This window comes from Sarcophilus harrisii, chromosome X, assembly GCF_902635505.1.
Source record: "Sarcophilus harrisii chromosome X, mSarHar1.11, whole genome shotgun sequence".
NCBI classification, from domain to species: domain Eukaryota; kingdom Metazoa; phylum Chordata; class Mammalia; order Dasyuromorphia; family Dasyuridae; genus Sarcophilus; species Sarcophilus harrisii.
In genome coordinates, this window is record NC_045432.1 from 34679154 (window position 1) to 34701917 (window position 22764).

The window sequence follows — 22764 nt, forward strand, 5'->3', positions numbered from 1 at the left end:
ATGTGATCAGTTGTTAGAAAGAGGGAGAGAGAGAGAGGGAGACAGAGATAGAATGGACACCAGGAGTGGTAGATAGGAGGTGGAAGAAGGGGTTTTAATAATTAATGATAGAAAGAAAAAGCAAGTTCTTTAGTGGAACTTGCCATTTGCCAGGAAAAAGGAAACACACCATGAGGTTGGGGCATATCCTTAGTTGGCAGGCTAAATCCTGAAGGGAACTTAGTACACTAAAAGACTTACTTATAAGGAGGAGAAGTGGGTTTGAGAAACATGGTGGAGTTAGGGGAGATACCACACGATATAGAGGGCCAGTATTGAATAAGGCCATGTACAGGAAAGAGTCCAGTCCAGGTATAACTTGAGACCTGTTCTCTGTAAGGGCTAATCAGTTCAAAGCATTGACTCGCCATCTTATTGGAGAATGCATGTGACAGGAACAAGGCATCACAATTATACTCTTTATGATTCTGTCTTGATAAGTATACTGGTATGATAATTTCTGCTATTTACAACTCAGTTTCGAGAAATACTTTGGTATCGATAAATATCACAACTATTTATAATTCTCTCCGTCTTGATGAGTATCACAACTCTATTAGTTACAATACCAATACAATTGGTATTGATAGTGAAGGTGGATACGAAAATGTCAAAGTATGGTTTATGCATTAACCCTGGAATGTATATGGTGTTACCTGGAGGTAGCTGGTGTCAATGGAACATTAGCTTAAAAACTATATAAATCTTGACTTTTAAGATTACTAAATGGAGATTGCAAATCATATCTTCCAAATGGCCTCTCCGATATCCATTTCAGATTCACACTCTTGGTTTTCAATGGAGCTGGACTCTGAAAATGTGGCATAGGGGAATGGAGGTGGAGTGCCTTGGCAGACTGACCCAGGGGAGGGCAGCAGCCATGGGGTGGCCCATGGGTAGATTTTGTGCAGAGGATTTGGCCCCAGGGATATGATTGGGATTTCTGGTTGGACAGGCAGGGAAAGTAAGACTTCAGGCCCTGCTTTGTGAACTTGCAGGTTTGGGAAAAGCTTAGTTCTGGGTGTAGAGTTCTAGTCTCTCTTCACCTTTAGATTTCTGGAGGGTTTTGATTGGGATTTTTGGTAGTTATTCTAAAATTTAGGATTGAAAACTATATACTAGTTATGTGTATGAAAGCAAGATCATTTTTGATACTGTGTCAGATTCTATTGCTTAGCAAAACAAGAAACTTGTAAGAGGTTAATTAGAACTGCATGTTCTCTGAAAATGATTATTTCTGCCAAGATCTCCATCTGTCTTCAGCAAATTAATTATTTAAGTGCATAATGGTCTCCTGCTTAATAAATATGATAACAAATATGATCTATAGCTTTCTTGAAGTACCTAGAACAGGATTCTAACCTGAAAGTGCTACCTCTAGATTTGGCTGTGCTTTACAGGCACCTGGTATAGATAGTTTAGGATCTAAAACCTGATTAGTGAAACTTGTTTTTGAGAAGAAATCTCTTGGGACTATAACTAATATTGTTTTGAGTTTCAGATTTGGATGACTAGCCTGATGGATCATTAAATCTGTAACCCACCACTTGAGTAAAATGTTATTCAGAGAGATGCCTTCCTGAATTGTTATGGGTGGATATCTGGACAAGAATTGGGAGGCCAGCCTTGGCCTCTGCTTAAAATGGGATCCTTCTGACTCTGTTTCCAGTTCTGTTTCTTTGTTTCCCACGTGATTATTTCTGAGTTTGGCTATGAAGTGGAATTGTTTCTGCATGAGTGGTTGTCAGAGCTAAGGATGCTTTATCCTATCATGTATGCGCTCTCAGGAGGAGACCCTTAAGGATGTGTTATGACTGATTATATTATAATCATGTTCCTGTTTTTTCCTCTTATAACAAATTTATGTAATCAGAGCAAATGGTCAGCAGAGGACACGAGCATAATACAATTATGTAGATGATATCTTGATCTGCAACCCAGCCCTGGTGGCTTTTTTGGCTGCTGCCATAAAACCTCTTAACTTCCTGGCTTCCTGAGGCTAGAGTTTCTTTGTCTGAGGGCCCACTTTGCTTATCATTTTGTTAAATATTTGGGCCATTAATTAACTCCCACCTCCCTTTTGCTTATTGCAGAGAGGAAGTAAACAATGTTATCACTCCCTGATCAGACCAAGGCTTTTTTTTTTTTTTTTTTTTTTTTTTTTTGCCAAGGCAGTTGGGGTTAAATAACTTGCCCAGAGTCACACAGCTAGGAAGTGTTAAGTATTTGGGTCGCATTTGAACTTGGGTCCTCCTGACTTCGGGGCTGATGTTCTATCCACTGCATTAACTAGCTGTCCAGACCAAATCTTTTTAAAGACCTTGAAAGCTAAACTGACCTCTCTTCCACTCTAACCGGTTGTACCTAAAGCCTTTTACTCTGCATGTTGATGAAAGGTGGGGCCATGTCCTAGGGGTTTTGATTCAGTCTCTGAGACCTTATCTCAGGCTTTTTGCTTCTCAAACAAACATGGTATCTTTGGGGTGACCCTTCTGCCTTAGAGCAGTGGCTGACATAGTTTTTCTAATTGAGGAAGCCTCCAAGGTCACCGTAGGCCAGTCATTGGAGAGTCTAACTGCCCACCAGGTTCAGAGCATTTTTTCCCTCATCAGAATTTTAGAATTGGGGAAGGGAATGTGAGTGAATATACCGATTCCAAATATGCCTTTCATGTTTTGCACGCTCATGGGGAATATATGGAAAGAAATGTGATAGCCACACATTCCCCCAATAAGTATGCAGGGAAACAATGCAAGCTGTGTCTGGACTTGGAGAGGTTTCTATTATGTTTTGTAAAGAACAACTGAAGAGGGATTCACTTCAGGTCAGGGGAAACAGGCTTGCAGATTCAGCTGCCCATGCTGCTTTGTTTGCCCCTGACCATGGCACCTTTAATTTCCCCAACTCCTGACTCCTACATTCCCTCATATAGCTCCCTGGCAAATAAATTCTGAAAGGGCTATTAAACCTTCCTATCCTGAAGTCTATCTGGACGAGGGGTACACACTTAGGACAGGATTGGCAGATGGATTTTGCACATATGCCCCCTTGCAGGGGCTTGAAACTGCTTTTGTACTACTTGGGTAAACTGCCTTTCTCTTATAAGACTGAAAAGGCTCTAAGAATTTTTGCTAAAGGGGAGAGCATAATCACTTAAGGCCATACTGTTCCACCCATTGCCCCTATTCCTTTGAGGAAGCAAAAGCAGCAATTTGGAGAAAATGTTCTTTGATATGTATTCTAGGAAAAGGTGTTTGGATGAGAGACATTCATGATAGTCTCATCTTCCCCCAGTCTTCCTCTGGTTGGGGTTCCTGGGGTTCCCTAGTAACCCCCATACTGACTCCACTCTTGTTTATTTATTTATTTTTTGGTTCATATTTAGTCCTTGCAGTTTTAATCTACTTGTGAGAATTGTTTCTTCCAGACTCAAGTCGTGAAATCCAACTACTTGGTCAACCTGAAAACATTTGATACCTGATTCTGAAATTCAGCACTGCCCCCAGATGCTGCTGATACCACCTACAAGTCACTTGTTTCCCCTCCTCAGTCCACACCCCACTAGGCTGGGTTGGCTCTATGCCCTTTATCAGCCTGATGCAGGTCCAGAAGATGAGACCTTTGTCCCAATGAATCTGGGTCTGGACTGCTTGAGGTAGGAATGATGGGATAATGGCCCTGAGGCCACTGGGCCTTGACGTGTTGTAGTTCTATGGATAATTGGCTGCCAGATGCCATTCTGTTGGTCTGTGATGGCAGGTTTTCCAAGACAGACAAATCTGAGGCCTTGGTGGAAGCAGGTTCTGTGATTCCTGCTTATTGCTTTAAGTAGCATTATCCTATCACACGCTTGCTTGTGCACTTAATAACTAGAATAGTTCAATATTTCTTAGCTAAAATGTTTCCTGAAAGCTTTCACTGATGTGTAGGTGTGGGTTCTAAATGGTAGAGGGAAGGTTACAGTTAATATTGAAGAGAGGGACAAGCCAGAAGGCCTAGATAACAAGGATGTTGAATGGGACCAGGTGAAGATTTCTCAGAGGCTGTAAGACCTTAGGCTCAAGTTTCAGGAAGTTGCGTGATCCCTATTCTCAGAGGGCTATAGGGCAGAAAAAGTCAGACCCTAGGTCTAACTTCAGGAAGTTACAAAGTAGATAGTATTGCTGACTATTGATCAATAGTTATTTCCTTTTCATTCCATCCAATAAACATAAATCTTGTTATTTAAGCTATTAGCTGTCTCCAGCCCAGGGCCACACACCATGTTGGGCTGCTCAGTTGGTGTGCTTGGACCTCTCCTTGCAAGGACCAAATAGATGTTTTCTGTTTGTATCTGAAGATGTCTTACCCTTAATTTGGGTAAGGGGGTCTAGCACCCATCCCACACACTCTGCATGGGGGGGCAAGCTGAGGAGTCCTGGTCCCAATTTATTATGCGATTGGCATGCATTGCTTAATAAACCAATATGCTCAGACGCTCAAACTATTTTTTTGTTACTTCAGATTTTACATATCACAAAAGTAACACTAATTTTGTTCTATACTTACGTATTTGAGAGAACTTGAGAAAGGAAGGCTCCATGGGTTGCTGGCCCTAAAAAAATAATTATTTGTTTGTAACTTTCATATAGAGAGAGAAACAGAAAATGAATCCTTCTTGGGCCCAGGCAATTTGAAAATGTAAGAGAAACCTCTAACTTGGGCATTTATTTTTCCGCTTGGAGGCAATATGAATGTATTATTTAGTTCATCAACTTGCTAAAAGTTTGAACTATTATCCATGTGTTTCCCTTCTGTCTTCCCACTCATATATTGTTTAGCTTACATTATAGGTTCCCAGAGGGTAGGAAATGGCTTCTGTCTGTTTCTTTAGGACCATTAGCTTGCAAAATGCTACAGGGGCTGAAGAGTTTGGAATAATGGTGATGATAATATAAGTCTTAATATTTGTTTTCGGTGAGGCAGTTGGGGTTAAATGATTTGTCTAAGGTCACACAGCTAATAAATAATATAAGTCTTTATACAAAGAACATATATGTAGCTCTACCAGAATGATGGATACAATATTCTGTCCATGCTTACAATATTCCTGCTGAGGTATGGTTTTTTTTTAGAATTATATTCAAAAGATCTAGTTCAAGGGCTTATTCCTTTTCTCTGTTTCTTGGGCAGACTGATAGACCCCTTCTCAAAAATTTAACAAAATACAAAAGTGTCCAAAGGAAACCAATTATAGTGAAATACAATTATCAAAATATTTTTTCCCCCAAAGCAGCTTACAGATCTCTGGATTTTAAGAACCTCTAATCTATTTTAATTAGACTCATGCTTATAGAGCTAGTCAGGGTATCTCCCCTTTGAACTTGGTATTTACAGGATCAGAGACTGAAGAAAAGGAAGGAACTGAGAGGCCATTGACTCCAGTTCTACCTCCATTTTTTCCCATAAGAAAATTGAGGCACAAAGAATGACTTGCATAAGGGCCCCAAACTAGTAATGTCTGAGAATGGATTTGAACTCTGTCCTCATGACCCCAAGTCCATGCCTCTTTGCTTCTCCCTTTTTGAGTTCAAAGTGAAAGGCAAGTTCAGAGTAAAAGCTAACTGCTAATTCTTTTAATTTTCTCAGGATTTCAGAGAGCTATGATTTCCTTGATGATGGTACTCCCTATCCATCCATAAACATGTCACAGTAATATAACCACCTGTTTCTATATATAAACGTTCCTGGCTACCTCAACTTTGCCCTAGTCACAAAGGCCAGATGTTAAATAGAGATAGACGTAAATGTGAATTAGGGCAGAGAGCCAAATCGGCCTAAATGTTAAGAGTTTTCCTAAGTGAAAGGCTAGTTGTGATTGTGCTACTTCTTGCCTAAAATAAATGTCCATAAGTCACAGAGAAGGGAATCATGTGGATCTTAAAGGCATTATATAGGCCCTAGGCTGGTAGGGGTGATGTGGATATTGCATTGCTAGAACACTGGTATGGAGCAATGTAGCTAAAGCCATACAGAGGACTGCCAATTAAGAGTACAATAGAAGCAGGGACAGTGAGGGCATTTTGCAAGATGCTATTAAAACTTTGGAGACACTTACTTCTAAGGAAGTTACAACTGATTTTTAAAATTCCCCGAGAATGTAGATTCTTCTAAAATTACTGGTAGAAGTTTTAGAAAGGACTAGGCCCAAAAAAGTTATGAAAAATGTTACATTCAGTTCTGGATACTACATTTAAGAAGTACATCATAGTATAATCCAGTGGTTCTCCAAGTAAAGTCCAGAGATTCTCTGGTTGTCTCTGAAACCCTTTCAGAAGGTCTGCAAATTCAAATTAATTTTTTTCTAATATGGTAAATATCTATCAATATAACCCACATAAACAAAGATTCTTCAGACAGATCCTCAATAGTTTTTTAAAATAGTATAAAGATAGCGAAAACAAAAGTTTGAGAACCACTGGTATAATCAGTCCATTACAATATTTTGACTTGAAGCCTATCATTCAAGACAACCAGATTGGGAACTGCAAGACTTCTAGGATTTAGCCCTGAGGCTCTCATTAAAACCTGATTCAGCTGCTGCAATGCCATAGGGCATTTGCTTATAATTTATGTGGACCTCACCATCCCCCAAATATGCCATAGAAGACCCCTCCTCATCTTTGCTCACTTTGTTCCCATCTTCTCTGCTCTTTCCTTGAAGGCCTCACCCAGTCTTCAAGACACAGATCTAGTCCCACTTTCCTCTGTGAAGCCCTCTCTGGAAAGTCTGGAACCATCCCTAGCTCACCATGTAGAGGGCTTGACAATTTCCATTATACTTTGCCCACGTTATCTCATCTGATCTGCTTGTTTATCATCATCTCTGATATTATAATATGCCCAGTTTGCCTCCTCAACTCTAACAAACATGATGATGATAATAATAACTTATGTTTGTTTATATGGTGCTTTAAAGTTTGCAGAGTACTTTACAAAGATTCTCATTTGATCTACTAGATATTAAACACTGCCCTCTACCCTGAGTTTGTTTTGATGGCCCTTGTCTCCACAGCACATGGCATACTAGGCCCACAGGGAATAATGATAACAATTTACCTATTCCAAAAGGACAGCTTGGCTTCTTGTTGGATGGTCTCTGATATATGGTGGCAGGGAGCTCTCTCTGTACATACCACGTGCAAAAAAAAGGAGAAAAAAAAGACTCTTGAAATTTGCATATTTGCTCAAGCTTGGTTTGTTTAGGTTTCTTGTTTTTTGTTTTTACAATGAAGAGAAACAGAAATTGAAAGGATTCAAGATCTTATTTGGAAAGTGAACAACATTTCCCTTGTCATAAGAAATATACAAGCAGAATTTATTAGTTGGAAACAAAAATTCTTCATAGAATTCACAGTACCTCCAGGGTAACTAAGTGAAGTCTAGATAAGTGAGACAGCCCAAGGAAACCAAGGTCTAGGGTTTTCCATCAGAGACGATCAATGCAATGGGAGGATTTGAAGGAGGCAAAGCAGATGCTCAGAGCCACACCTGACTTTTTGGTCAATGGTCTTGGTGGCATAGCCCTTGCATAAAGAGTAGAGTTCGCTTGTTTATTTTTGTTTGTTTCAATTTTTTCTGACTCTTGGAGACCCTTTGGGGAGTTTTCTTGGCCAAGATACTAAGGAGTTTATTTCCTTCTACAGCTTATTTCTGTTTCCCTTCATAAGTTAGGTAGCCCAAGGGAGCCAACATCTCGAGTTTTTTCCAGCTTATTTTAAAGTTGAAGAAACTGAGGCAAACAGGGTTAAATGACTTGCCCAGAGTCACACAGCTAGTCAGTATCTGAGGTCAGATTTGAAGTCAGGAAGAGGAGTCTTCCTGGTTTCCAGCCCCTTGCTCTGTCTCTTACAGTGCCACCTAGCTGTCCATTCCCTTGTTTATATGGACACTCATGTCCTGTAGGCCCCAAGGAAGGCCCATGCCTCTATCATTAGCTTTCAGGTGCAACAACTGAATATTGTCGTCATCATCATCGTGATAACTAGCATAATGCTGTATAATGTTTTAAAGTTTGCAAAGAGCTTTACAAAGATTTTCTCATTGGATCCTCATAATAAACCTGGGTGGCAAGGTTATTATCATATCACCAATTATCCCACTTTACCAATGAAGAAGTGAGGTAGAAATAGGTGAAGTGACTTGATCAGAGTCCCTCAGCACATAAGTATCTGAAGCTCCATTTGAACTCGGGTCTTCCTAACTGCAGGCCCTGCATTTTATCTACCATCTAGCTATCTTCAGGAACAAATCTGGGGCCTAACGATTTTCCTTATTGGCTTTCCCATAGGATAGGAAAAATTAAGTAGAAGCTCTAGTGTGAAAGGTCTTTAATAAAAAGGGTTCTGTAGTCTACTCATAGTAGGTAGTTTAGTACATTTTTGCTTCATATAGAATTAAGGGAATTCACAGGGCACTTGATTTTCTTTTCCATGTCCTTGGCCAAAGTGTGTGTTAACCATATTGTTCCTCAGGGGACTTGCCTTTTACTCTCTCATGGGAGAAGCAGGCCATTGTGGCTAGAGGACTGGACTAGAGGATCTGTATTCATATCCTGCTTTTGAATCTGCTGGGTGGTCCAAAGCAAATTAATTCATGTTATCCTCCATAAAATGAGAAGTTAAGACTTGTCCAGGGTCATAAAGTGACTTAGGACTTGTTCAGTGGTAAAGTTGCATCTCCCTCTTCATAACGTCATTAGAAGCTTTTCTTGGCAAAGAGACTGGAGTGGCTCACCATTTCCTTCTCCAATGGATTAAGACAGAGTTGAAATGACTTGGCCAGGGTCACAAAACAGTTGATTATTAATTGTGTATGGAAAGCAGTAAGAGTTTCCTTAATACCAAACAAAGCAGTTCTGAGTTTTACTCGATATAAACTTTACCAGCTTCAGCTTCTTCAGTGTTTCTCAAAATTATAAAAGAAAAAAAATAAAGATCTTTTTTTCAGGTGGAAAAGCTGACCCTTATAGTAATGAGGGGTAATAAAGGACATTTCATACATATACAGTTAGGGTGATTGTTCCAAAACTGGACCAAATACTTCTAGAATGGAATGACTCCCTAAGCTCTCATAGTCTATTTATTTTCTTTCAAGACCTAGATACCATAGAGAAATGCCTGGTATTTTTTTTTGTTGTTGTTGTTGTTGTTGCTTTTTTTTATTATAGCTTTTTATTTACAAGATATATGCAAGGGTAATTTTTCAGCATTGACAGTTGGCAAAACCTTTTGTTCCATTTTTTCCCCCTCCTTCCCCCCACCCCTTCCCCCAGATGGCAGGTTGACCAATACATGTTAAATATGTTGAAGTAGAAGTTAAATACAATATATGTATACATTTCCATACAGTTATTTTGCTGCACAAGAAGAATTGGACTTTGAAATAATGTACAATTAACCTGTGAAGGAAATCAAAAATACAAGCGGACAAAAACAGAGGGATTGGAAATGCTATGTAGTGGTTCACACTTATTTCCCATAGTTCTTTCACTGGGTGTAGCTGGTTCTATTCATTATTGAACAAATGGAACTGGTTTGGTTCATCTCACTGTTGAAGAGAACCACATCCATCAGAATTGATCATCATATAAGTCTTGTTGCTAAAGTATATAATGATCTCCTGGTCCTGCTCATTTCACTCAGCATCAGCTCATGTAAGTCTCCAGGCCTTTCTGAAATCCTCCTGCTGGTTATTTCTTATAGAATAATAATATTCCATAACATTCATATACCACAGTTTATTCAGCCATTCTCCAATTGATGGGCATCCACTCAGTTTCCAGTTTCTAGCCACTACAAACAGGGCTGCCACAAACATTTTATGCCTGGTATTCTTAATTGTGTTTTTGAAATATCTCCATTCAACTTTGGGGCTAATGTAGGCTGTGCTCTCTGTGAAGAGGTTTCAAACAAAAGTACCACACACTTGACCAAAATTTTTTTGTTGTCCAAAATCATTTAAAATATTTTTAAAAGCACTTCCTTCCATCATTTTTTTTTTGCAAGCCTGCAAAAATTCCATCAATTCCTTGCACACACACATGTAGTGCCACAAATTAGTGATCAACAAATTAGAATTCCTACGAGGGCTAGTGAAAAAGGCTATAATTCGATTTAGGTTAATGGGTAATATAAGGTATTCATGGGTTCTAATCATGATTTATTGAGTCAAAAATCAATTATCTTAATTAGATTAAAAAAAACTTCAGTTCATTCTAAACCTTTTTGTGGTTATTCATATACTAGGTTAGTATATGACTGTATTTGTTGACCTCACCTAATATCCATCCTAGTAACAACAAATTTGATGGCAGTAGACTTTCAGCATTAATATTGAGATAACTTGTACATTTAAAAATATCTTCCTATGGCCTGACTGCATTCAGGGAATTGGCATGTGAACTTGGGCAAAGTTGTTTGGTAACAATGAGTCAAGTAGAGGGTAATCCATGTTAATGTCATGTCATTTTTATGCAAGTAATAATAACTCCTTACCTTGGATGATCTCTTTGGCTCTGGAGCAAATGGATTATAATTATACATTTCTTCCTTTGGAGGAGGAGGAGGACCTGGTGCTAAGGATGGTGAAGACTTGATGGGATTCTTAATGGGGTTATTTGAAACTGGAAGAAATAAAAGTTGTTAAGTTGAGAGACTCGGCATTCTTGATAGAGCAAACAAATACCTCTAAATAGGAATGGCTTGTTTGAGTTGGAATGGAGGCTTACTGCACAGTTGGAATCTTATGAGGAAGCAGCCACGGGAAAGCTCTTTGCAAATATCTGCCCGATGGCTTATCACAGGGTCCGACATTCCTAAATTTAACTGAGTTGAACCATTGTTTCCAAGAGTTCCCTTTGAAAAGTACAACTACTTGTAGAGATGAGAAATGTTATGGTGTCATCAGTCATTTACAAGATGAGATAGCTCTTGAGAGGAATGAAATCTATTTGGATATACATTATTAATATCAATAATCTGAGAATATAATTAATATGTTAAAAGAATATCCCTCTTGGGAAGGAATACTAAAAAACTTTAAAAGATGGAAAATAACAAAGAAAACACTGGAATCAGCAGTGCATTACAAATATTATCTTATTTGGTTATGACAACCCCGAGAGGTAAATACTATTATTTTCATTTTCCATTGATGAAACAAAAGGAGAGAAATGAACTTAACTTGTCCATGCCTAAGATCATACAGCTAGTAAGTGTGTGAGGAAGCATTTGAATCTAGGACTTCCCGACTCCCAAATCCAAAACACTGTTCACTGAGGCATTTGGTAGCTCTGGGCAGAATAAATGGAGAAGGAAAAGAATCAGGAAGCAGAGATGGGTGCCTTCAGATATTTTAAGGAAGATGAAAGCTGAGGAAGCCATTTGGACCCCTCTGAATGATTATTTTGCAGAGTTGCTGGCCAGAATGCATGAGGTCAAGCGGGAAGAGGGAGAAGAGCACTTTCCAGTGAAAGGGGAAGATAGAGGTAAGAAAGAGCGAAGAAGTAGAAGAAAAGATAAGGTGAAGAAAATATTTAGGAATGGATAGGGGACACTGACCATGTTTGTAGACAGCAGGGAAGAAGCCAGTAGATAAGAAGATCAAAAATGAGAGAGAGGGAGGTTTTGACCAATGAATGGGGCAAATTTCTGAAGGAGCTGGATGAAAAGGGGATGAAGAATAGACATTGAAGGCTTATCCTTGGGTAGGTGAAGGTAGGGACACTTTTAAGGAGTGAAAGAAGGGAGTCCAAGGGAGCTTCTGATGTCTGGTCTCACTCTCCTCAGCAGAGAAGGTGAGGTCATTTATTGGGAGAGAAGAATGTAATGGGAGGACGTTGGTGGCTTGATAGGGGGAGTTTTGGAATAACTTCTGTGCAGAATGGGATATGGAGCCAGTTAGAAATGGCAGAGTCAAGGATCCAGTTGAGCTTAAGTAGCATTTCAGGCTAGTAAAGTCCTAGTGGCTACCACTGCTGCCACCCAGTTATCCACGTGACTTTTTGACTTCTTCAAGCACTAGGAAGAGTGGAGGAAGAACAAAGTGGCAACTAATTCAAGGTTGAAGATCTAGGGCAGGAGTAAATCAAAGGACAAGGGGACTGATGGTTCAAGGGTGGAGATGAACTTCTTGAACTACAGGATCAAGACCTTGAAGGGAGCAAAAGCGAGGCCAAAATAGAGGTCATGCACTTAAAGAATTCATAGAGGGACTGAAGGACAGACTGATGACGGGCAATTAAGTAGACAATGAAAACATGAAAGATTGGGATCAGAGAACTTGAGCATTCAAGATTTTGGGGACAGGGAGCCTCAAGAGTGAAAAGATAGGTTGTGGGATTTTGGGAGATTCATGTCCTAGAAGGCCAGGATGTTCCAAGGTCCAGAAATGTGCAGACTGAAGTTGTCGAGGATGCTGGCAGGGCTAAGGGTAGAGAAGATGATAGGGAGCCAGGCTGAAGGAGGGAGAGTGGCTATAGAGGTCAGTAATTGACAGCAACAAGAAGCAGGAAGAGATTGGGAGAGATGGTAGCAGAGCATGCTGATTCCTGGGCCAGTATAGAGGAAAAATTACAACCATCACTGGAGAAGGGGGTGAATGATGGAGTGGCTTGTGAAGAAAGTATGGTTTTAGTGAGTCATACAAGACAGACCAAGTCAGTATAAGAAAGAGAAATGAGACATATATGATAGCCTTAGTAGCACTAATATTCATAGAATCTTTGGGTATTATTAGTGTGGCAGAGTAAAAGGAGCTCAGACTCAAGAAGCCTGGATTTTTGTCTTGATTCTGTCATGTATTAGTTATGTGACCTTACCTCAGTTTCCATATCTGTAAAATGAGGATAAAAATATTATTATTATTATTATTATTAAAATAAAAAATTATTATTAACAGTTTCAGAAAAGCTGCTGATTTGTATTGGTAGAAGGAAGTTCCTCCCCCATGGAAGTTCTATATATTTGAATGAAATCACATGTAAGGGATATAATGAAACAGTTAAGAGCTATAAATAGATGTTGATATCTATAACTTACTATCCACCTCATGGGGCTCACAGAACAGATTTGATTATATATCTACACATGTATGTATAACCCATACCTGTACATGTGTGACTATGTGCTCACATATTTAATGCAGTGTATGTGTGTGTGTATGGAAGGGGAAGGCACAAGAGGGAATAGCTGAATGAGCAAGGATTCAGACAGGTGATTTAGAATCATAGATCACCAAGGGCAGCAGTGGCACCTGGTAGGACTTTACCATCTATGGAGACACGTGCTCTCAAATAGAGCCAAGCTTGTAGACTGAAATGGTCCCAAGAGAGGGCCTCCTTAGGTGATAGTGGAAGAGTAGTGACAAGGTTTACAGCAGAGCCACGGGGTCACAAGGCCTCTGCAAATGCCCTTCCTCTTCAGCACTGAAGTTCCCTAATTATTCTTCTTCTGTTAGGTGGCACTGCAGTGAAGAGTGTGCCAGGTCTGGAGACAGGAAGACCCGAGTTCAAATTCTTACTAGCTGTGTGACCCCTTAACCCTGTTTGCCTCAGTTTCCTCACCTGGAAAATGAGTTGGAGAAGGAAATGGCAAACTACTCCAATATCTTTGCCAAGAAAACCCCACATGGGGTCACGAGGTATCAGACGTGATGGAAATGACTAAACAACATTAGGCTTGGTAATTGTGTTAGTGTGGATCCTTGCATCCTTCTGCACCAATGCAGGTCATAATCCCTTTCTGCTTTAGTAGGACATCTTTATGAATTTTCAATGAAAAATTAGCCCTAGATCTTAAGAGTATGTTCACATTCTTATGCACTGCATTTCCAAAATCTGCATAAGAAATCCTTGGCTGCTTTTACCTGGCCCTTTAGAACCAGAAGAGCAAGAATTAGGACCAACTCTAGGAAACATCTTCAAGCTTGAAAAATTTGTCTTGGGTGTTAGCAGCCTTTCAATTTTGTAGTCCTCCACCCTTTCAAGTTCCTAATCTCAGAATTCCTCTTAATTTCTATCAAAACTTGCTATTGTGAAAGGTATATGACATTGATTTATATTTGATTATAAATAGCTGACCACAGCCAACAAAATGTCCCGTCCCCCTACGTGCTTTTAATGTGCATCAAAGCTAAAGGTATTGTAACAGTACTAGCCAACAGATACTGACATTTTGATTGGGGCAGTGGGCCTTCACAGCCTTCCAGAATTCATGGTTTATTGAAATGCCTGCTCTGCCTGGGAATAATGCCAATTCTGGCAAGGAATATGTCTGCTTTATAGTTTCTAAATTCCATAAGAGTATGTACTTATAGCAAGCCACTGAGATATACTAATTAATAATGGCCATGGAGAGTGGAAAGAACAATGGACTCAAGAATCAGAAGATCTGGTGAGAGTCCTAATACTTAGTAGTCAATTTCTTTTTTTGTAAGTGAAGACATTGTGTTTCTTAGCCTATCTTCCTCATAGCTACTATGAAACATTAATCAAATGGGGATTAGTGTTGTTATTGATTGAAATAATAGGACAGTCCTCAGCCCAGATTTGGGGGGGTAGGTTTGTCTTACCTCCAGTTTCCATTCCACTTGTTTTTTTAGACACAGCTCCATCACGCTGTATGAAAGAGCAAAATAAAGTCTATTAGTAAGTCAAATCTTGATAAAGATTTTTGCCTTTCATAGGCCAATCAACTAGACACAGTATTTCTGTTAAATACTATATTTTCAGTTTAGGGGTACCCTGGTGGGAACTCAACCCCTCCTAGTCTTTTCAGCTATGCTTCAAGTTCTCCAGGGGGTTAAACTAGGCAGCTGCTAAGGTCCCTGCCAGTTCTACCACCTATGATAGCCTAACAGCTCACAGGGCTTTTGGGGAAAAGAGTGATTTATAAAACCTTAGAACATTACTGATTCTGACATTTACTAGTTATGTGACCTTATCTCAGTTTCCTTATTTGGAAAATGGAGATAAAAATATTGTACTCTAAATTTCATAGCAGTTACTGATCTGTACTAATAGAAGGAGGAACCTCCTTATACATTAATGAAGTCATAAAACAAAGAATATAATATATCATACTATAGAGCTATAGATCAGTATCAGTATCTCTATGTAGCTCATTACCTACATCACAGGACTGGTCACAACATTTATTTAATGCCACGGGCATTTATTAAGCACCTATTATTATGTATTGCATTGTGGGATACAAGAACAGAAAAAAAAAAAAACTATTCCTATCCTTAAAGGGTAGAGGGGAGGGGAGAGAGAATACAACATGGATCCAGATAATTGCACTCAATGATATATGATAATTTGAAGACAAGAGTATTAGAAACTGGGGAGGCTTCAGGACGAGGTAGACCCTGAAGGAATTTCAGAGTTCTGGGAGGTAGAGCCAAGGAAAGGGGAGCTTTGTAGGGTTGAGTTAGAGAGGCGGGCTGGAGGCAGACTACAGGGGCTTTGACTACCAGAATGGGGAGCTGATACTTTATTTTGGTAAGCAATAAGGGGCCCCTGAAAGTCTTTGAAGAGCAAAATGACATGATTAAAATGTCTTAGTAACCAATATATATGAAACTTGGAAACTTCATACCCTGCTATCAGTAGTAGTGGGGTTATTGGGGTTATTCGATTCACCCTGTGAATACATGGACGAGACTGACTTTTTGGTCCCACTCTTTGTACTACTGTGAGAAGGTCGGATAGAGAGTGTTGTATTTCCTGAAGATACAAAGAGAAAGTTCATAAAATTTCAACAAGTTAGAATACATACAAAAAGCCAAGGAGACTAAATCCCATTCTATTATTGTTCTAGTTGTTCAAAAGACTTTTACAAGCATCCGTCAGATTGAGGAAAGGAGCAAAGGGTTCAAGGAGTACCAACAGGAGGTCTTAAACTCAGCATTTTTTCTGTGACTTCTTTGCTGTTTGCTCTTTGAGTCATGGTGTACAGATTGGACACATTCTAGCAATGTCATTCTGTTGTTAAAAGGCGTGATGTTGGAACAATTTAAATAAGACCATAATATATAAGATAGGGAGAGGGATGGGCTTGGGATTTCCCTGGTCAAGGGAACTCGCTAGTGAGAGAACTCTACCAATGCAAGTTGGCACCTTCAAGTTTTAGATAACTGCCTAAAGCACTGAGAGCTTGCCACTGGGCCCAAATGTTATGATAGGTAGGACTTGAATCAGGGTGGTTTCAGCTCTAAGCACTGGCTATTTTTCATGACATACTACTTCTCACATTGACTCCTTCTAACATATGAAAATTAGAAAGTAACCATTCCATTATATTCAGGAGGATTTGGTTTTTGATTATAGAAAGTGGTCCAACTGTTGTCTAAGAAAGATTTGGTAAAACAGACTACTACCAGAAGGCAAAATATTCAGATGTGTTCTGTTTTTATTATTTAGTCCAAGGAAAAAAGTCATGGGAAAAAGGATCAGTCAGGTCAGGTTCCTTCTCAAATTCCTCCTTGGGTCTGGTATAGTGTCCTAATGTGTCCATTGAAAGTACAGTTTGGTAATGTGACTCTCCTGGAGTCATTATGAATACCAGCAGACATAAAGCTTTAATGTTTACAATCTATTTTATGTCTTATCTCACTGGATTGTTACAGTAACTCTGTGGAAAAAGGTTCATTCGGTGCTAGGATTGTAGGGGTTTTAGAGGTCTGGAATCCAGCCCCCATATTTGACATAGGAAGAAACTAAGTCAGAGGTGATATGGGATTTGCTCAAGATCATACAGGTACAAGCAGCAGAGGGAATCCTTGAACCCAGGTGTTCTGATTTTCAATCCACTATTCTTTCTTGTATGTTATGCTTCTCTCATCTTCCATTTCATAGATGAGGTAACTGAGTGAGATAGCTCAGGAAGTATTATCTCATTTTTACAGAGAAGAAGAAGAAACTTGGGCCAAGTAAGGGAGAACACTTTGCTCAAGATGACCAAATTGGTAAGAGCTAGAGCTGAGCCTTAGCCCCAGGTTTCTGATTCTGTTCTACTCTACACTAGTCTTGACAGGCTCAGAACTCAGCATCGATGTTCTGAAGATGAGGGTGGAAAGGAGAAGAACATAGGGAAAGGACAGTTTAACAAGAGAATAAAAGGGGTAGTGACAAGTGAATTTTTTATGGTATCTTTTCTCTCAGCTCCAATCTGAGAGCGGAGAATGGTGAGGTAGGAAAGGATGACAGCTAAGGAGAGAACAGAAAAATTGTGCATTTCTTTCAAATTCATTTATAGTGATAAAATCAGATACTTTAGACCTACAAGGAACCTTGTAGATCATTTGGTCTACTTGCCTTCTCCCACCCCCAGAGTTTAACTGATGTCAAAATTGTGGTCAACAGACTGGCAAGAGAGCACTAACCCGGATTGGAAATCGTGTGATCTCTGCCTGCATGCAACACAAAATGGCTTCTAGGGAGCCTGGCCTGGGGGGGGGGGATGGGCTAACAAGATGATTATGACTATCAGGGAGCCAAAAGACATTTCTGGATATTAAATCCTGTGTTCATTATGGTGTTTGCCAATAGGAATCAGTGTGAGAGAGAAAGCTGGGTTCTGCTTTCTCCCAGGGATACTGACTGTCTGTGGGACTTTGGTCAGATCACTGCCTCTCTCCAGATTCAGTGTCTACCTCTGGAAAATGAGGAGTTGGAGTAGATGATCTATAGTGTCCCTACCAGTTCTAACATCATTTGTTTTGGGGATGAAAGGGGAGGAGAAGAAAGGGATGGTGCTAAGCTAAAACACAGGCAAGGAAATTTGGCTGACTAGAGCACAGAGGACAAGAATAAATCATATGGCCTGGATCTGCTAGAATGGCAGAGAAGGCCACATCAAAAGCAAGATGTCCTTTTTCTCCTAAAAAAAACCTTTAAAAAGGCCATTGGGTTTTGAGTAATGCTGGATCTTGCTTTAGACGTTGTCTTGGCTACTTCCCTATATGACCTTGGACCAATCCAAAGGTTTCAATTTCCTCACTGTAACATGAGAGGGTAGAGCTAGGATGAAAGGTTTTAAAAATCCTTTCCAGATCTAACATTCTATGATTCAAATACCACTTACAAAAAGGACCACTTTGGGAGACAGCTTTATATTGGTTCTATAAATGGGTTTCATTCTACAAATATGGTGGAGTGCTATGAGCACTTCTCTTTAAATCTGGGAACTGTTCAATAAAAACATCCACATGGAAATTCTCATAAATTTAGTGAGGATACAGAAGTCTTTTCGAAACATGGTAGAAAGAAATTTTTACTGACCTAGGAAAGTAATCTCTTTAAAATTTGATTGATGATTTTCTTTTAACCATTTGGCAAGTTAGTATGTTTTGCATAAATGCAACCAAAAACTTTCCTTTGAAGGCAAGGAAAGGTAGGATGTTTGAAGCTAAAAAAGGAGCTTTCAATTGAAAGCTTGGGTCCCCAATTGGGACCCAAGAGATCAGACTTGGAATCTCAACTCAGGGACTTTATTAATAGTGTGACCTCGAGCATGTTTCTTTGGGCCATGGTATCATCATTTGTGAAACGAACGTGATGTTTGCACTACCTGCTTCTCAGAGAAGCTGGAAGAATTCAGTGAGATAAGTGGTAGAGGTGAAATCACTTTGTAAACTTTAAAGCACTGTATGCATGCTATATTGTACTATATATATTGCATTACATTTTATAGTATATATCATTATATGTCAGCATCTATTATTATATAGTATATATCAGTGTATGTATATATACATAGGCATCCACACATTATATGTATGTATGTGTGTGTGCATATATATTATATATGTATATCAAACATTTTAGGTAGGTCCGAAACTTGGAATGTGTAGCAGGAAGCAGAGGCAGAAGGAGTATAAGGTCTCCTCACTGGCCATCCATCCCTGCTCTGTAGTGGCCATTGGAGAATACCAGGGGAAACAGAATTTATGTCCTCAGCTTTTGCTCAAACTACTTCACAGTCATTTTAGTATTTCTTTTAAAAGATATTTCAATTACTTTTAAGTCCTCGAGATGGTTTCGGTTCAGGAGGTTTTGGGTCTTCACTCTTTTTCTTTTTCTTCTTTGGTGAAATGACTTATAGAAAGATAATGAGAAATGTTCTTTTACAATGGTGAAGGCCAAATAATCCATTCTCTAGTCTCATTTTATACCCAAGCGAACATTGGCTCTATCTACATGCTCATGGGGAAGGAGGATGAGGAAAGAAAGAAAAGCAAAAGTGAGGTGGGGGTGAGAGAGAAGGGGGGAGTGAAGGAAGGAGAGAGAGAGATACTGAGAGAGCGTAAGAGAGATATAGAATAAAAGAGAAAAGAAAGAATGATGGAGAAAGATGAAGAGAGAAAGGAGACATAATAAGAACAAGAGAATTAGAAAAGAGACAGAATGACAGAGAGACAGAATATAAGAGTAAACAAAAAAGAAAAGAAGAGATACCAGAATGAGAGAAGAGAACTAGAAGGAGGAGGTAGAGAAAACAAGAGAGATAGAGGAAGCAAGAGAAATGGAGTAAGAGGGGGATGGGTGGATACAGGGAGGGATGGAGAGGGAGGGCCAGAAGGAGAGAGAGAGGTTGGGGAGGAAAAAAGAGGGAGGAAAGAAGACAGGGAGAGAGGAAAGGAAATAGAGAGGGAATGAAGGGGGAGGGAGAGAGAGATGGAGAGATAGAGAAAGAGAGAGTGAGTGTGTGTGTGTGTGTGTGCCAAGTGAGGAACAGAGCAATAGAAACAATGAGCAAAAATTAGAGAGCTGTGAGTAAGAATGAGCCTCAGAGCCAGGAAGAGATCCAGAGGGATAAATAGATCAATAGCTTGCATTCCTGCTACCTTGTCTTCTAATTTCATCACTTTCAAAGTATGCCCCATCTCCTCCTTTATACTCCACTGAAGGTGTTTTCTCAATTTCTTCTTTTTTAAAGCTACCGCTCTCTTGCATTTTCCGCAAATGAAAGGCCATTTTTTTCTCAAGAAGAGCTTGTTTCTAAAATGTTTAAGAAAATACATTTTAGGGTCAATTTTCCATTTTCTAATGCAGAACCTTTTTTATCAAAAGATGGTATTTGTCCAATATGCCTTTGTTTCCAAATTCCCTAAACTGCACTTTGGACAAGGCCAAGAGCAGCAAGCTGGCTATATAGGGAAGTGTTTTCCCTTTTGTGATTCAACATGGATAAAAATATGTGTAACAGCCTGATATATTAACATATTGCCCCATTCTAGAAGGCTGGTCTGGCATTGGAAAAATGGTTTCTATTCTGGATAAGTGAGGGCTGAGGGCAAGGTGGCAGTGGAGGTAGGGAAAGATTAATGGTTGGGGTCAACCTAGACCAGTTCTAGGAATTATAGGTAAATGTAGCAAGAAGTACCCTTAGGGATCATTTCCTCCAACCAATTTACATTTGAAAAATTAGGGTCTGAAGGGCTTATGTGACTGGACCAAGGCCACCCAGGTTTTTGGAATCTAAGAGGCGGGATCTAAACCTAAATCTTTGTCCAAAGCCAGTAGAAAGGTCATGCTGCCTTGTAGTCTGTCCTGGGTCCATCATGCAAAGCATCCATTGAAAGCTACGCTAAAACTATGGCCCTTGTGATCTAAGCAAAGTTTAGAGCCAGGTCATACTTATAGGGTTCCAACAGAATGGACCCAGTGCTTTAGGGCTGCACAGGTACACAGACTGGGAAGAGACTGGCTTCTGGAGATGGCAAAGGCGAGATAAACATGCCAAGTTGTCTTCCCCTTTTCCTTCTCTTTTGCTCTGGGAATAATTTAAACCAAGGGTACTTAACCCGAGTTTTGTTTTTCAAAAGAATTTTGATAATTGTATTCTACAATGTCAGTCACCTTTGCACCCCTGCATATTTTCCTGTATTTATAAATAGGATTCTGCAAAGAGGGCCACAATTTTCATTTGATTGTCAAAGGAATCTATGACAACAAAAAGATTAAAGCTCCCCAATTTAAACAAACCCAACTGAAACTTTATAGCTCATCCTCATCTGTTTTCTTTGTACTTTCAGTTCTTTGCTCAGTGCTTGAAATGTATCATACTACTAATCAATGCTTATTGAATAGAATCTATTTATTGGGAAGTCATATATTGCTTGTGGGCAAAGAGTCCTGGATTTGGACTCCGGAGTCCCAAGTTTCAATCTTGACTCTGACGTTTAATAACTGATCATCTGATCCGGTCACTTCCTTTCACTAAACCTCAATTTTGTATCTATAAAATGGAGATCATAATGCTTTTACTATCAAACCTCACAGGGTCGTTAGGCATTTGGTACTTTGAAAACCTTAAAACAACATTTTGAGAGGACAAAATTGAGAACATTTCTCTTAAAAAAATTTCTGGGCCTAAAGAAAAGCAGCTGTGTTCTTTTCTCCCTAGACTTTGCATATTTTGGTGATTATACATGTAATTCATTTACATATGGCAAAATGAAAAGTAATCCTCTTACAATGGGAGGGAGGGGACGTTGGGAAGAGAGACAGAGAGTGCCAGTGCATTTCCCCCATATGGATGTAAGCTTTGATGACTGCCTGTCTCTGGGATAACTAACACCCTAGTCAAGCCCATATGGACCAAGGACGTGATGGCTGTGACAAATAGCAAAGGTTTCCCTGTAGTGAGTCACAGTTAGAAGCAACCTTCTCTCTGTACCTTCCTGTCACTCTCTTCTCGACTTTTTCTTCGTTGTTCCTCCACCCGAGCTTCTCTTTTAACTTCTTCTCCAATTCTGGTAAGAAGTAGCATCTCCTTTGTTTTCCATTCCTAGAAAGCAGAGTTTATTTTATACATTGTGGGCTTTTTATTTTTTACAACTGTGTTTTTGCAATATGGTTTCCCCCTACCCTTGCCTACTGCACCCTCCACTGGGCAAAGTAGCAGTCATTCACAGACCCAGCCTAAAGGATATCAGCTTGGCACAAGAGCAGTTCACCCAGAGAATATGGAAGAGAGACCTTCTCCCACACTTCTGTCTGCTGGGGACCTTCAGTGTGGCCCTGCTGTGTGTGGGCACATTTGAAGGGGGCTAAAGTCCAAAGCAGGTCTTTCATCACTGACAGTTCAGGCTGTCAGCGGTAGGGAGTCTAGGTCCAGGCCCAAGTAAGGCTGAAGAGGGAAATCTAATAAGGGAGTGGAGAGAATGGTTTTTCTCTTCCACACCCAGGAAGGCATATGGTCTATGTTCTTTCAGTGAGTTGAATCTATCACTATTAGCACCATATGTTGCACCTGGTAACTGCTTCTTGAATGCTTATTTTTGTTCATTCATTTTCATATGTGCATTTCAGGAGAAGAGAGGAAATCCACCACTTAAAAATGTGACATTGCTCTGCATTTCAGGGGAGTTGGGAAGGTGAGCAGAGTAGAAATGACCGTTCTAACCTTGGAAAGTCCCTAGGAGGTATTGTTGTTGTTTGTCCTTTGTTCTCTAAGGGGACCATGACATCAGAGAGGTGATGCTGATGAGATCCTGAATGATATTCTGGACCAAGAGAAACTAGAGAATTGATCCCTGAGGCAAGCAGGCAGAAGGCTCTGATAGAGATCAGTTTACCTCCATGATTTCACACTTTAGGGAGGTTGTCCAGTCTGAAATCCCAAGTTGTGTCAAAACTCCTGAGACCCACCCTCTATAGAAATCCCAGTCATGTCCCTG

At 39.8% G+C, this 22764-nt stretch overlaps 1 protein-coding gene across 5 annotated transcripts in view; it reads right to left on the bottom strand.

Moving 5' to 3' along the window:
- Positions 1–22764, bottom strand: part of FSIP2 (fibrous sheath interacting protein 2) — a 99297-nt gene that overhangs the window by 59158 nt on the left and 17375 nt on the right. For 2 of the 5 annotated variants that reach the window (XM_023506926.2, XM_031944655.1), the window contains 8 exons: positions 21762–21872; positions 19927–20080; positions 19100–19177; positions 15678–15805; positions 14650–14695; positions 10575–10702; positions 7138–7204; positions 4588–4633 (listed from right to left, as the gene is read on the bottom strand). In XM_023506926.2, the coding sequence (XP_023362694.2) occupies positions 4588–4633; positions 7138–7204; positions 10575–10702; positions 14650–14695; positions 15678–15805; positions 19100–19177; positions 19927–20080; positions 21762–21872 (758 nt within the window). Of the gene's footprint in view, positions 1–4587; positions 4634–7137; positions 7205–10574; positions 10703–12898; positions 12913–14649; positions 14696–15677; positions 15806–19099; positions 19178–19926; positions 20081–21761; positions 21873–22764 lie in introns of those variants that run through there. The other 3 variants (XM_031944656.1, XM_031944657.1, XM_031944658.1) reach the window with 3 other exon arrangements.